The sequence below is a fragment of the Oryctolagus cuniculus genome, chromosome 8 (assembly GCF_051225735.1).
Source record: "Oryctolagus cuniculus isolate XC-2025 breed Fujian yellow rabbit chromosome 8, ASM5122573v1, whole genome shotgun sequence".
NCBI classification, from domain to species: Eukaryota; Metazoa; Chordata; class Mammalia; order Lagomorpha; family Leporidae; genus Oryctolagus; species Oryctolagus cuniculus.
In genome coordinates this window covers 65,408,591-65,421,462 of record NC_142874.1, presented here as the reverse complement: position 1 = coordinate 65,421,462, position 12,872 = coordinate 65,408,591, and the positions used below count along the sequence as shown (strand labels likewise).

At 45.2% G+C, this 12,872-nt stretch overlaps 1 protein-coding gene across 16 annotated transcripts in view; it reads left to right on the top strand.

Moving 5' to 3' along the window:
• JADE1 (jade family PHD finger 1) overlaps nt 1-12,872 on the top strand; it is a 63,120-nt gene that overhangs the window by 8,623 nt on the left and 41,625 nt on the right. For all 16 annotated transcript variants that reach the window (XM_051819883.3, XM_017347570.4, XM_070047587.2 and 13 more), the window contains exon 2: nt 12,277-12,354. In XM_051819883.3, the coding sequence (XP_051675843.1) occupies nt 12,303-12,354 (52 nt within the window). In that variant the 5' untranslated portion in view covers nt 12,277-12,302. The remainder of the gene's footprint in view (nt 1-12,276; nt 12,355-12,872) is intronic.

Genomic DNA, 12,872 nt, shown 5'->3' with positions numbered 1-12,872 from the left:
GTCAGTGTGAAAGCAGCTAGAGAAGAAAGTAAATGAATGCGCATGACTATGTTCCAATAAAACTTTATTTATGGACATTGAAATTTGAATTGCATGTTATTTCACAAGCCCTGAAAAGTTCTTTGCCCCATCTCTCCTCAAGCATTTGAATATGTGAAAGTCATGCTAAGCTCCAGGGCTGTGCAGACCAGGCCCATGAGCCCTGATTGATAGTGAGACTCAGCATGACCTGGCCCCCTTTCTTGTAGGAATCTGAAAAAGACTAGTTGGCCAGTCTGAGGGCTGTGGCTCTTAACTCTTAAGTATCTGGATCACCTTTGAGGGTAGGGTGTGTAACATGGGACCGTGTATCTAGCAAAGTGCAGCTAAATAGTCACACACACCATCCATGGGGCCAGGTAGAGGAGCCCTGTGTAAGGGGATGTGTGTTATAAAGTTGGCTTCCCTCACGGAGAGAGCTAATGTCAAGTAGGGGTGTGTGTGACAGAGAACACCTCGGCCTGTGACTGCTCAGGGGACTGCCAGCCTCCCCAGCTAGACCGTTCGGGTGACCTGCCAGGCATCAGGAGGGTTTTCCAGGAAACTAGATGAGAGTTTCTAAGTTCACTGTTGTTTATTGATTACCTTGTAGTTGTCTGCTCCTTGATAACAGATCATCCTGTTCATCTACTGATAGGAAATCCAGTGGGCCTCCAGGAGGGGGAAGCTTGTGGCTGGCAGGCGAGGCCAGTGCCCGCCCTCTTGTGCACTAGTCCCTGGTGCTGCCACTGGCTTTTGCTTTGGACCTATTTGTGCATCTTGGCTTAAGCTGCTCATTTTTAAAATTAGGGAAGGTGGGTTACGTTATTTATTTATTTTATTAGAAAGACAGTTACAGAGAGGTAGAGACAGAGACAGAGAGAGAGAGAGAGAGGCAGCCCTATTATCTGCTGGGTCACTCCCCACAAGCCTGCAACAACTGGAGCTGAGCCGATCTTCAGCCAGGAGCTTCTTCCGGGTCTCCCACAAGGGTGCAGGGGCCCAAGGACTTGGGCCATCTTCCACTGCTTTCCCAGGCACATTAGCAGAGAGCTGGATCGGAAGTGGAGCAGCTGGGACTGGAACTGGCGCTGCAGGCTGGGGCTTTAATGTGGGGCCTCAGCACTGGCCCCACATTATTTTAAACGATCTGAAATGTAACCACTGCAGTTAGGATTTTATGGGCTGCTTTTGGGAAGATTTCTCACAGACCCAGTCTATGTTGTGAGGCTCTTCAGCGTTGGCCTCAGAGAATACTTCCCAGCCCTTATTGCTAGGTTTTGCTTGTGTGTGGGGTGACCATCCTAACACGACTTGTACAGCTGTGATGAAGCCTTTGTTTTCCTCTGACTCAAAGGGCATGTGAGTGTACTGTCCAGGTCTGCAGTGAATAACATGGGAAGTCTCTCTTGCTCTTTTCTTTATAACTTTTCCTAAAAAGTTTTTGGTGAGTTAACAGTGTTAGTGGTTTAGATGGTTTCTGACAACTGGCTATAATCAAGGGACAGAGTTCCTCAAGACAGCTGCATTTCAGTCTGTGCAGAGTGTAATTGTCATTAGCTGTGTGAGTCTGGTTTCTGCAGAAGCTGTGGTGTATATCCTGTGTAAGAACATCTGGTTTGAGCATTTAAAAATCTTACGATTACCCCGTAGACACTTTGCGTGTATTGGCTTTTTCCACCAGGGGCAGAATAATGGATTATAGAGTCTTTTCCCCATCTGACCCTTTTCCTGGTTTATTCGTAGGCTGTTGCCTGTTAACATTTAGTTTTTCTAAAGTGTCATCTGTCATGTACCTTGATTGTGACCTGAAAATGTGTGTGTGTACAAGTATTATACCAAGCAGATCCCGGTTCTGAGACCCCAGGGTAGAATGGAACCCAAGCTTCTGATTTCAGTGAAGTGCTTTAGAAAATTAACTTTATTTTCATAAAATCTGGAGAGATTAGTTTCCCTAATATGTTATGAAAATGTGAGAAAAGGAATAGGATATATAGGGCAGATGGGCTTCATCTGTCGGGTAGCACTGTTAAGAAGGATTCCAAAGTCTCTGAGCCGGAGAAAACGATGACCTAATCTAGTGCCATGTCTGCCACAGGTGAAGGGAATGGCATACTTGCGATCTCAGGATTGTAGCCTTTTTGTTTTTATTTTTTCCCCCAAAATAGTACTGTTTTTGAAATGAGTAGGAAGTTGAAACATGTTTATTCCTTAAAGGTATTTTAAACCCTAATTTTCCTGTCTGGGTTATTTTTTTCCTATTCTTTTTGTTCTTATTTTAGGTCACCTCCTACTGATGTTGACTATTCTTCCATCTTTTAAAAGCTTCTGCTTTTGAGGTTCACAATGACCTAATCAAGCAGAATAGCTGAAGATAGTGCTTTGTGGCGTTTATGTTAGTACCTTTTTTAGTTTTTCCTTCTGCATTGTTCTGTCACTGTCAGGTAGGAAGAGCCATTCAGAGCCCCCTCCAGAAGGAGGGGGCGCTTAGGGCATCCATAGATGGCTGCTCATTTTAGGCTGGTGTTTTCTGTTGGCCCAAGCAGTTGTACTCCCAGATCCTCTGTGCCAGTGAGGAATAGGGAAGGAGTAGGGAAGAAAGGGCTTTTTTTTTCTTTTAAAAAAAGATTTATTTGTGTGTGTGTGTGTGTGTGAGAGAGAAAGATCAACCCTCTGCTGGTTCACTCCTCAAATTCCTGCAACAGCTAGGGCTGACCAGGCAGTAGGCAGGAACCTGGAACTCCATCCAGGTCTCCCACCTGGGTGGCAGGAACCCCCATACTTGGACTTGGACCTGGACCATATTTGCTGCTTCACTGTTCCATTAATAGGTAGCTGGATTAAAGTGGAACCGGGATCTGAACTGGCAGTTGGCTGAGGGATGCTTGCATCCCAAGCAGTGGCTCAACCCACTATACCACAGTGCCTGTCCCAAGTGAAGAAAGGTTCTGACTTTTAAATCTTTGTTGTTGTTAGTGCAGAATCATGGTCAAAGATTAAAGTCATATTAAAGATTATCAAGAGAAGTACAAGTTCTCAAGTCGTTCTATCTGGAACACTTTGGCTACATTTCTCAGAACCACAATGAACCTTTATGTTTGTCCAGAAGTTTTCCATGAGTAAAACAATTGGTGTGTGTGTTCTTCCCCTCTTTTTTATATATTAATGGCCTTGTGTTTCAATTAAAATTATTTTATTGATTTGCAAGGCAGAGAGACAGAGACAGACAGAGATCTTCTATCTCTGGTTCACTAATAAATGCTTGCAATAGCTGGGGCTGGGCCAGGCTATAGCCAGGAGGCTGGAGCTCAGTGCAGGTCTCCCACCTGCTGCTTCTGGGGTGCACACTAGCAGGAAGCCATAGCCTGGAGACAAGCTAGGTCAGAACTGAGGCACTCCAGTGTGGGGTGAGGGCTTCCTGACCATTGAGCCCGACATCTGCACCCTGCATTTCTCCTCCCTCCCCTGATGTTTCCTTGTTTTTCCATCTTACTATGTTTTGGGCCTCTGCACACTTGAGCATGTAGCTCTAACAGAAAGGAATTCTGAGTAGATGGGAATAAGGATCAAAACTCAAGATTGGAGGCTAGCATGAGTGACTGCCATTATTGTTTGGGTGTGAATGTATTTCCTCCCATGTCAAGGGCAGATAAAAAATACATTTAAAGTACAAATGATTGGAATGTTCTGTTATAGCTGCTTTTATTCAGTTGTCTCTTAATTGAGTCAGCAGTTAGGGAGGTTCATAAGGGATTTAATAGATTGTCTTCCAAAGCAGCAAATGGGTTATTGATAAATTGGCAAATGAGAGCTGCTTGTGATTCATTCAGAACCACTCAGATTTATAAACTCTTTAAATCCTGAAAACTTCCTAATCGACTTCTAAAATCTGAGCTCAAAAGTAACTTATGGAGAACTTTTCCTGGAGTAATGTGTGGTACATTGGCCGTAGTAACGCTGATAGGAGTAATCGCTCCAGTTAGGGTATCTAGTCAGCCAGTCTTTCCCAGGGGGTAGTTATTTATTGCTAACAGAAAATCTCTTTTCAGCTGATTATTTTCAAGTTGGATCTCTTTCCAAAGGTTATATAGTAGCTCGGGTAGCATTTTCTTTAAATAAAATTCAATGTGTAACATTATAAGTGATAACATTTTTAAAAGTTCCTGTTTTTTGGTTGAAATATTTAGACAAGGTTAAAACTTTAACACTTAAGTTCTAAACCACTTGTCAGTTACATCTACTGAGTTTTTTTTTTTTTGACTTGATACAACCCTTTGGTTAAATTGAGAAATCTGGGTTTGAGTTATAGTCACACTAGTATTTTTAGACTGTGAGCATATGAATTAGATAATGTTGCCAAATTGAAAACTTCACATCCAGGCGATTAACTTTTGCTTTAAAAACTGAGGTAAGAAACCAGCTGGGTTCCCTTCACATTCATTCAAGAGACAGGTTGACAAGTTTTACTGTGTACAGTTGGGTACTTGGAAAATATATATTTCATAGCATTCAAGAAGGTGACCTATTAACAAAATACATCTTTTTGGGGGGATATTCTATGATCAGTAATTCGGAAATAATTTTTCAATTACATAGTATTTAAAATAATACTCAAACTATCTGGATTTAGCTTTATGTAAGTTTACCTAGTTTCTGAAAATAGGTGATAAATTATAGCTGTTTGACAGAGAATGGAAGGACACCAATAAATTTAAAACTACTGGAATAGAAGTTATTCCAGTTAAAGGTCAGTGAGATATTAAAGTAAAAGCATCTCAAATCCAATAAAGCAGAGTGCGCATAGAATGCAGTTTTACACACAGGAACCCAGTCATTTATTCAGAAGGTTATTTTAATGCAGAGCGTGGCATTAGGTGATTCATAGTAGGAGTCCAGAAAGGTCTTTAATTGGGCACCTTCTGTAACCCCTTGAGAGTGACGCAAAGAACAGTGAGAACCAGACCATGCATGGGATTCACACTTTAAGAAAAGTAGTTAAAACAGGAGGTTGTAATGGTCCCTCTTTCCCAGGAATTGCGTTGAATAAACATCCTCAAATTCTTAATCATCTTATTCTTCTGTAAAACCCCTCTTCCCTTGCTCCCTGAGGTCATTTCTCATTCTTTCTTGGAATAACATACCAGGCGTGCCTCTCTGCCTCCCTGCCACCACGCCCAGGTCACTGAACTTGTTCACTCAAATTCCTGAGCCACCTCAGGGATGGGTTCCTTTAGCTGGTGGCTGCTCTTAATTTTCTGTGTGTTCATTTCCCGTTTCCATCTGAGGAAACTAAATCTCAAAGTCTTGAGGTGCTTTGCTGCCCCTCCACCCTGTGTGCACAGGCTGTTGTCCCATGGTAACTTGCTAGCGTTGGCATTCCGAAGCCATTTGTCTAGTTATTTGCATACCGTCTTCCTGCGGGGACCAGGAGCTCCTGGAGCACTGGGCATTGCCTGCCGTAGATGTTTTCAGCCAATTAATATATTAGCTAATGCATCACCTTTTAATCTGTGTGATCTAACTGGAGTGAACTGCATTGATTTAAACAGGGACCCTGGGCCAGCAGGTCAGAGTGTCCCTGTTTTTTGAGAATGGGGCCCTAAGCACCCTCCACAGTTGCTCACCTCTCTTAGCATGAGTTTCCCCACGGTGAGGATGGAGATGCCAGAGGACTGTTAACTGATCCAACCGGCGTCTTTGGCCAGCTCCTTCCTCCCTCCCAGACAATCTTATGACCATAATCAAACTTCCTTGATAGTCTTCATCTTTTTGGACAAAATCCCAAATGCCCGCTAATTAATATTTTTGTCTAGACGAAAGATTGTAAATGGACATTCCTAACTTCTGTAAATTGGATCCTTTTGAGTCAGTTTTGATAAAATCCAGACAATGTTGTAACACATCGTGTTGAGGACTGGACCTAGGTTCTGGGGCGTCTGAGGAGCTGCCCTGTGAAGGTTTGCTTTTGACCACCAGCTGACCCTTCCCTGTGATGTTGTTTTCCACAATTTTTTGTTTTTTTAAAGATTTATTTCTTTGAAAGGCAGAGTTACAGACAGAAGGGAGAGACAGAGATACATATCAGCAGGTTCATTCCCGAGGGATCCAGGCTGTGTCAGGCTGGAGCCGGGAACCTTGAACTCCATCCAGGTCTTCCATGTGGGTGCAGGGGCCCAAGTGCTTGGGCCGTCTTCCACTGCTTTCTCAGGTGCATTAGCAGGGAGCTGGATCAGAAATGGACCAATCAGTGCCCAAGTGGGGTGCTCGTGTCTCAGGTGTGGGCTTCAACTGCTACACCACGGCGTCGGCTCCAAGAACCTAGAATTTTTAGGAACACATACACGCAGAACATTTAAGATATGCAAAGATTGCCTTCTTTGACCAACACCTCAGTGCTTAACTAAGGCACTGCCTTGGGTTCGCCCCTCTGTCTTCGTTGAATCCAATTTCAGCAAGAATCTTGTTAATCAGTTTAGTGAAAATCTGTAACCCTGGGTGTGTGACTGCCTATCTTACCATTTTGGCTGGCCCTCAGCATTAATCTTAGCGAGTTATTGTATCCTGAAGCCCCTCATCCTTGACGTTTCCTCTTACTGACGTCCATCCACTGACCCCACCTTGTTCTCTTCTTATTAATCCTCACTTGTCTATCTCTCTGTCCTGTTGCAAGACTCTATTGCTGTGGTCCCTATACCTGTTGCCATGATCCCCCTCATAAAGTCTGCCACATACCATGTTTAGCAAATATCAACAGTTTATTCCATTGAATAAATGAAACATGTAGTGAAAAATTGTAAAAGAGGAAAACAGTTGAGCTGGGTGATACATAGTGCAAATGCCTGGAGTTAGAATGGTGCATCGCAGGATGCTCAGTGGGTTTGAGCAGGGCCCCAGGGAAGAGGTGGACTGAATATGCAGCCGGAGGAAGGGGCGGTGGCAGTGGCATTGGCAGAGGTTGAAAGTTTTCAAGGGAAGAGATACAGGCCTTGCTCTATCTAGTCTGGGGCTTGCTAGGACAGGTGCTTGGGTAAAGCTGGTAGGGATCAGAACACCTGTAGGTGAACTTAGACCTGTTTGCAGTATGGAGTGACAGGCAGACGTGCGTAAGGCACAGCTGGATGAGGTTACCTCATAGGGAGGAGGAGTTTGTCATAATAATTGGAAGTGGGTAGGAGCCGTGGGCCTGGGGACTGGAAAGGTTCTTAAAGCAATAGGGAATCAGTCCTTGCCTGTTTTGCTGCTGTTGTGGGCATTGGGACCCCCAGCTGGACTTCGTACAAGTTCTCTTCCCGCATGCAGGAATGCAACATGTAGATAGAGATGGGCAGGTAAACAGGATTTATTAAAGGCCAAGGATAATACACCATCAGTGTGAATGGGGCAGCCTCCTGAGGGAGAATTGCTCCCACCCAGGCTTCGGGATAAAGGGTGGGGTTTGGGCCAGTGCCTGATTGAATGTTCAGAGGAGACAGGGCTTTGGTAATCTCCAGGGAGGTGTGGCGGCATCTAATGGGTGATGATGGCAAGTGAGTCTCAGGTGTGGTGAGTGGGTGTGAGTCTTCAGCCATGTTCAGGTCATGGGATTTGGGCGGTACGTGCAGCGTGGGCCTGGGCAGTCCTCAGCTCCTCATTAACTAGCCTCCTGCCCACCTGCAGCAGTGCTGCTGAAACACTGAGTTCACTTGGTTCACAGTTCTGGAGGCTGGGAATTATAAGGTTGAGGGGCTTCACCTTGTGAGTGCCTTATCCTGTGGGCAGAGTGTGAGCTAGAGATCAAGAGGGACCAGAACTTGCTGTCTCTCTCTCTCTTAAGATTTACTTATTTGCAGGGGAGAGTGACACACACCCAGTTTCACTACCCAAATGGCTGCAATGACTGGGAAGCCAGATGACCCTAGCTGTATAAAGGTCTCCCACGTTGGTGCAGGGGCCCAAGCACTTGGGCCATTCTCTGCTGCTTTCCCAGGTCACTAGCGGGGAGCTGGATCAGAAATGGAGCAGCTAGGACTTGAACTGGCACTCTGATAATGGGATACCAGCATTGCAGGCAGCAGCTTAGCTTACTGAGCCCCTGAACTTGCTTTTATAACAAATCCAATTAGGTCCTAAATACTGCCTGTTAGGCCTCACCTCCCAGCGTTGTTGAATTGGGGATGAAGTTTACAGCACAGGACTTTAGGGGACGCATTCAGACTGTAGTAGTAGTGGAAGAACAGAGTCATGGGGCAGCAGGGGGACTTGAAAGAGTCATGCATTATGAGTCCAGGAGCCTTGGCAGTTGGATATAAGGCAAGAAGGGATGTGTGTTATTTTGAGAAATGTATATGAGTGCATTGAAGATTCTGAGTGGGAAGAAGACATGTGGAGAAATAAGCTAAGGCTTATCTGTATGTTGATTATTACGGTGTTTTGTTCCTTTCCCGGCTCCCTCCCTGAGGGGCTCTAGGACTCAGAGTCCTCCCTGGACCCCTCACACGCCTGTTCCTGGAGAGCCCTGTGCTTGTCCTGGTGGCCTCTCTCCTCAGCTACCCCTGAAGCTCTGTGAGGGCAGGAGTAGTGATTTCCCCCGGCACCTCTCAGTCTCTCGGTATTTGGACATTGTGGGATGCATTATATGCTGTTAGGATCTTCTTGCTGCTTTCTCTGGAGTGCTCTGAGTAGCTCTTTTAATTGATTGTTTCTTAATCCTACCACCATTTAGATAGTAGTGAGTGATTGCTTTGGAGGAGTCAGGAAAGGGAGGAACGCACAGGCTCCTTGTGTTCTGGGGCTGGCTTTTTAGTGGACAGATGTTGGCAGCGTGCACTGATCATATTGCACATCTTAAAGGTGGTAACATGCACTTTGATGTTCTGGTACAGTAAGTAAGCCTGGGTGCGATAAATCTTCCGACGTCAGGGTTTAAGTGCATCATAACCCCAGTGCGGGAAAGGCTGTGGTGTAGTTCCCCGGAGGAGCAGAGTGCGGCAAACCTAACCCTCTTTCCTCGTGAACGTCAGGGTACGTGAACATAGAATTCAGCAGAATCTACTTACTTACTTTAAGATTTATTTTATTTATTTGAAAGACAGTTACAGAGAGAGGTAGAACCAGAGAAAGAGAGAGGTCTTCCATCTGCTGGTTCACTCCCCAAATGGCTGCAATGGTTGGAGCTGAGCCAATCAGAAGTCAGGAGCTGGAAGCTTCTTCCAGGTCTCCCATGCAGGTGCAGGAGACCAAGCACTTGACCATCTTCTACTGCTTTCCCAGGCCATAGCAGAGAGCTGGATGGGAAGTAGAGCAACCGGGACTTGAACTGGCACCCATATGGGATGCTGGCACTGCAGGCTGGGGGCTTTAACCCTGTGCACCACAGCATTGGCCCCCGGAGTTTACTTTCTTAGGTGCATAATTTTGTTTGAGAGGGTATTTATGTGTATTTGGTCAGCACTTGAGTTTTTGACTTAATGACTGCTAAAGTGGCTTCTCTGGTAGTTTTGTATGGAAGCTGGAAGGAAAGCATTTTGCTTCCAAAAGATTCTGAGTTCTCCAGTTTTCTATTTAGGTAAGTTTAAACAAAAATAAAGTTTATTTTGAGAGAGAGACAGACAATTTCTATCTCCCCAGATCTTCCAGGTTTCCCACATGGGGGTTGCAGGAGCCAAAGCACCTGGTGTCCCTTGGGGTGCACCTTAGCAGGAAGCTGGAACCCGAACCGGGAATCAGGAGTCGGGGCACTCCAGTGTGGGATGTGGATGTCTAAGCTGCTAGACTTAAGTGCCTGCTCCCCGTGTAGGTAAATTTAAGTCGTCTGAGTCAGTGAAGATTCTGTAAGCCTTGTTTCCTTGTTTGTAGCTGGGAAGTATTTTATGGGCTTTCTCAGCCTCTTATTTCTCACAGTTCTCACGGCTCATGAGGTGGCAAACTGCATGGCTTTTGCTGTGTTGCATCAGGCTGTTACTTTTGAGGAATTCCTCTTCAGGTAGGACTTTTAAAGCTCGCGTGTAACATAGGTTTTGGGGAGCTGGGGCTGTTAGGAATGAGAGGCTTTTGCCTTTCGCTCTTCTCATTGTACCTCCTGTGGCGTCCTCAGGGGAGCAGGAGTGTCTTCTGTAGAAAACTGGAGGAGAGGTTAGCTGTCCTGCAGCCCTTGGTGTTTCTGGCACACAGAGGACAGGGAAGGTGATCATTTCCAGCTGGGAGTGGGTCACTGCTGTTTGTTGCCCTGGGAAGCCTTGGCTTGGAGCAGGCCACCTTGTGTTAGAATTGTGGGTGGGTGGGTTTTAGGATTGCTATGAAACCCTGGCCCACCAAGCATGCTCCCTAACATAACTTAAGACACAGGTTGGGACTCGTGTCAAGCTTCCTTTAGGTAAATCTGATGGGTTTTGAAGAATCATCTGAGTGAGTTTTTCAGGAAGAAAGTCAAACTCGGTACTGCAATTCTAGATTAGGGGCTTGAACATGTAAATAAAGCGTGTGGGTTCATGTCATTAGAGGAAACTGTGTTACAGACCTTTCCTGTGCTGTGAATAAAATGATAGAAGAAGCCAGATTCCAGAAGAGCCAAACGAACTTTATTGATGTTGATGTTTTTACTTGCGGGGCTTCATAGACAGGTGGTACAAAACCCAAAAAGGTGATTAGACCTGGGGGCTTACATACAATTTTAGCAAAGAGTGATAAATTGTGAGGTGACTAGACAAAGGAATAGGGAGTTTGGGCTTCCAACGGGGTTAACTTTGGACAGATGCCAAGGAAGTGCACAAGGGAAACTAATGGTAGATAAGGGTTCTTTGTGGGGGGCCCCTTGATAAATGGATATCTCCTTTGCAAAAGGGAAACTTATACCCAGGTTTGGTTGGGTAGGAGGAAGGCAGAGGGCCTCCTGTGCCTGCTATTTAGTTGTCATTTGCCCTCAGCTCAAAATAACCCTTGGACCAACATGGTGTATTTTGATCCTCTTTGGCAGGATGTATTTTCTGCCGTTATTGATGGCTTTTTTCACAGGTCCATTTAGAGTAGAGCTTTTTATTTTTTATTTTAATTGCTGAGTTGTTCCAGCATAGTGTTTCTCCACTATCCTTTGTGCCACACTTTCATTGGAAGCACTGCATAATGCTTGTGATTCCCAGTGAGGAGGATGTTGGGATATACTTCCCTGAGGGTGTGGGTGATGGACTACCAAGCTTTTCTTAACCTGAACAAGTTCCTCATTCTCATTGGGAATCATTGATCGGGCAGTAAGTTCAAGGCTCTAAAGGTGTCAGGATGATCAATAATTTTAGTTTGAAAAAGCTTTTTGGGTTTGTTTAGAGAGCTGTCCTGTGTGACTAACTGCAAGATCATCTGTGTAAGTTCAGTGACTGGCCACCTACTGCCCTGTCAACTAAAAGCAGTCTCCTCTGACTTGAGGGTGGTGCTGTGGCCAGCTACCTGGGAGGAACTGGGCAGGTAGGCTGAGTTTGTGTACACTGATTTCTTAGTTTGGCTGGATTTGATTGTTATCTGTCCTGAAAGGAGTTGGAGTGGAGTGGAGACAGCATTGGATTTAGGGTAAGAAGCTCCCTGTCCAAGAGTGACCTTGGGGAAGCCGCCTCTTAACCTTTCGGCTTTATCTTCCTAATGAATGAGAGGCAGGCATCTGGACCAGAATTTAACACGTGTCTGTGGTCCCATTCTGTTGCGGCTTTGAGTTGCTGAGGGGTTGGGGATAGCTGGGGAAGACACCATTCCCATACCCCATTTGTTTTGTTTCTAGAACTGGGTTATTTGGCTTTTAGGATGATTTTAGCCAAATTTGCCAGAGAAGCGTATTCCTGCCCAGTTCAGTGTAAGCACTCACACGTCCAGGCACAGCCCCACCTCCCCCCACGTGCACACATAAAATATGAATCTGTCTGTAGTGAGGAGGCACAGTGTTCATTGCTGTGGATTTTTTTCTGCAGTGCTTGCCGCCAGTCAGCAAAAGAGACTCTTGTGGAGTAGTTGTAGTAATAATGTCACAGGAATACAGAGAGAAACCTGGCACCCTTGGGAGACCTGCTGATACGTGACTTCTCCACCCCCCCACCCCCACCCTTTTAACTTGGTCTGTTAATGATTACACCTAATTATGTATCTTTGGTCTTTCTTTTTTTCTTTCTGTTGATAATTGAAATGCTGCTTAAAGCCATTTGTTTGCTTTTGTTTGCAGTAAATCCTGGGCTGCCATCTGAAGCCCAACTTGATGATTGTGTATTATCATCTTGGGTTAAGTGCTGTCTCATTGCTTTGCAGGCTGCCTGCTGTTTCCCGGGGAGATCATGAAACGAGGTCGCCTTCCCAGCAGCAGTGAGGATTCCGACGACAATGGCAGTAAGTCCTGCTTTGTTGTTCTTGGAACCTGCCAGGGTCTGGGTCGGTGTAAAAACATGATTTTTTAATGTAATGCTTTAAATAGCTGAGGCCCTTTGCATATGAGGCAGGTCAGAGAAAGCCGAGGCCTGGAGAAACACATCAGAGTGTGGTACTGCAGGTCTGTAACCAGATCTCTCTGAGTAAGGCTGACTGCAGGCAAGCATTCCTGAAGCTTCCTGTTTGTTATCCAGGGATGAATAATCCAGTCCCAAGAGTCACTGGTGTGTCTGTTTTTCTTAAACATCATTTATGGCACTTCACAGTTGCTCTTTACGAAAAGAGAACTTAATCAGAGCAGGGTAATTATTAACTAGTCCAGCACCAGGGGAGATTGAGGACTGCCTGGAATGACAGGAAAATATTAAGTACAGGTTCCTAGTAGGTCTGGAGTCCCTTATCTTCCCTTGGTTTTATTTACTATTTTAAAACATCTGTTTATTTTTTATCTACTTGAAAGGCACAGGGCCAGAGAAAAA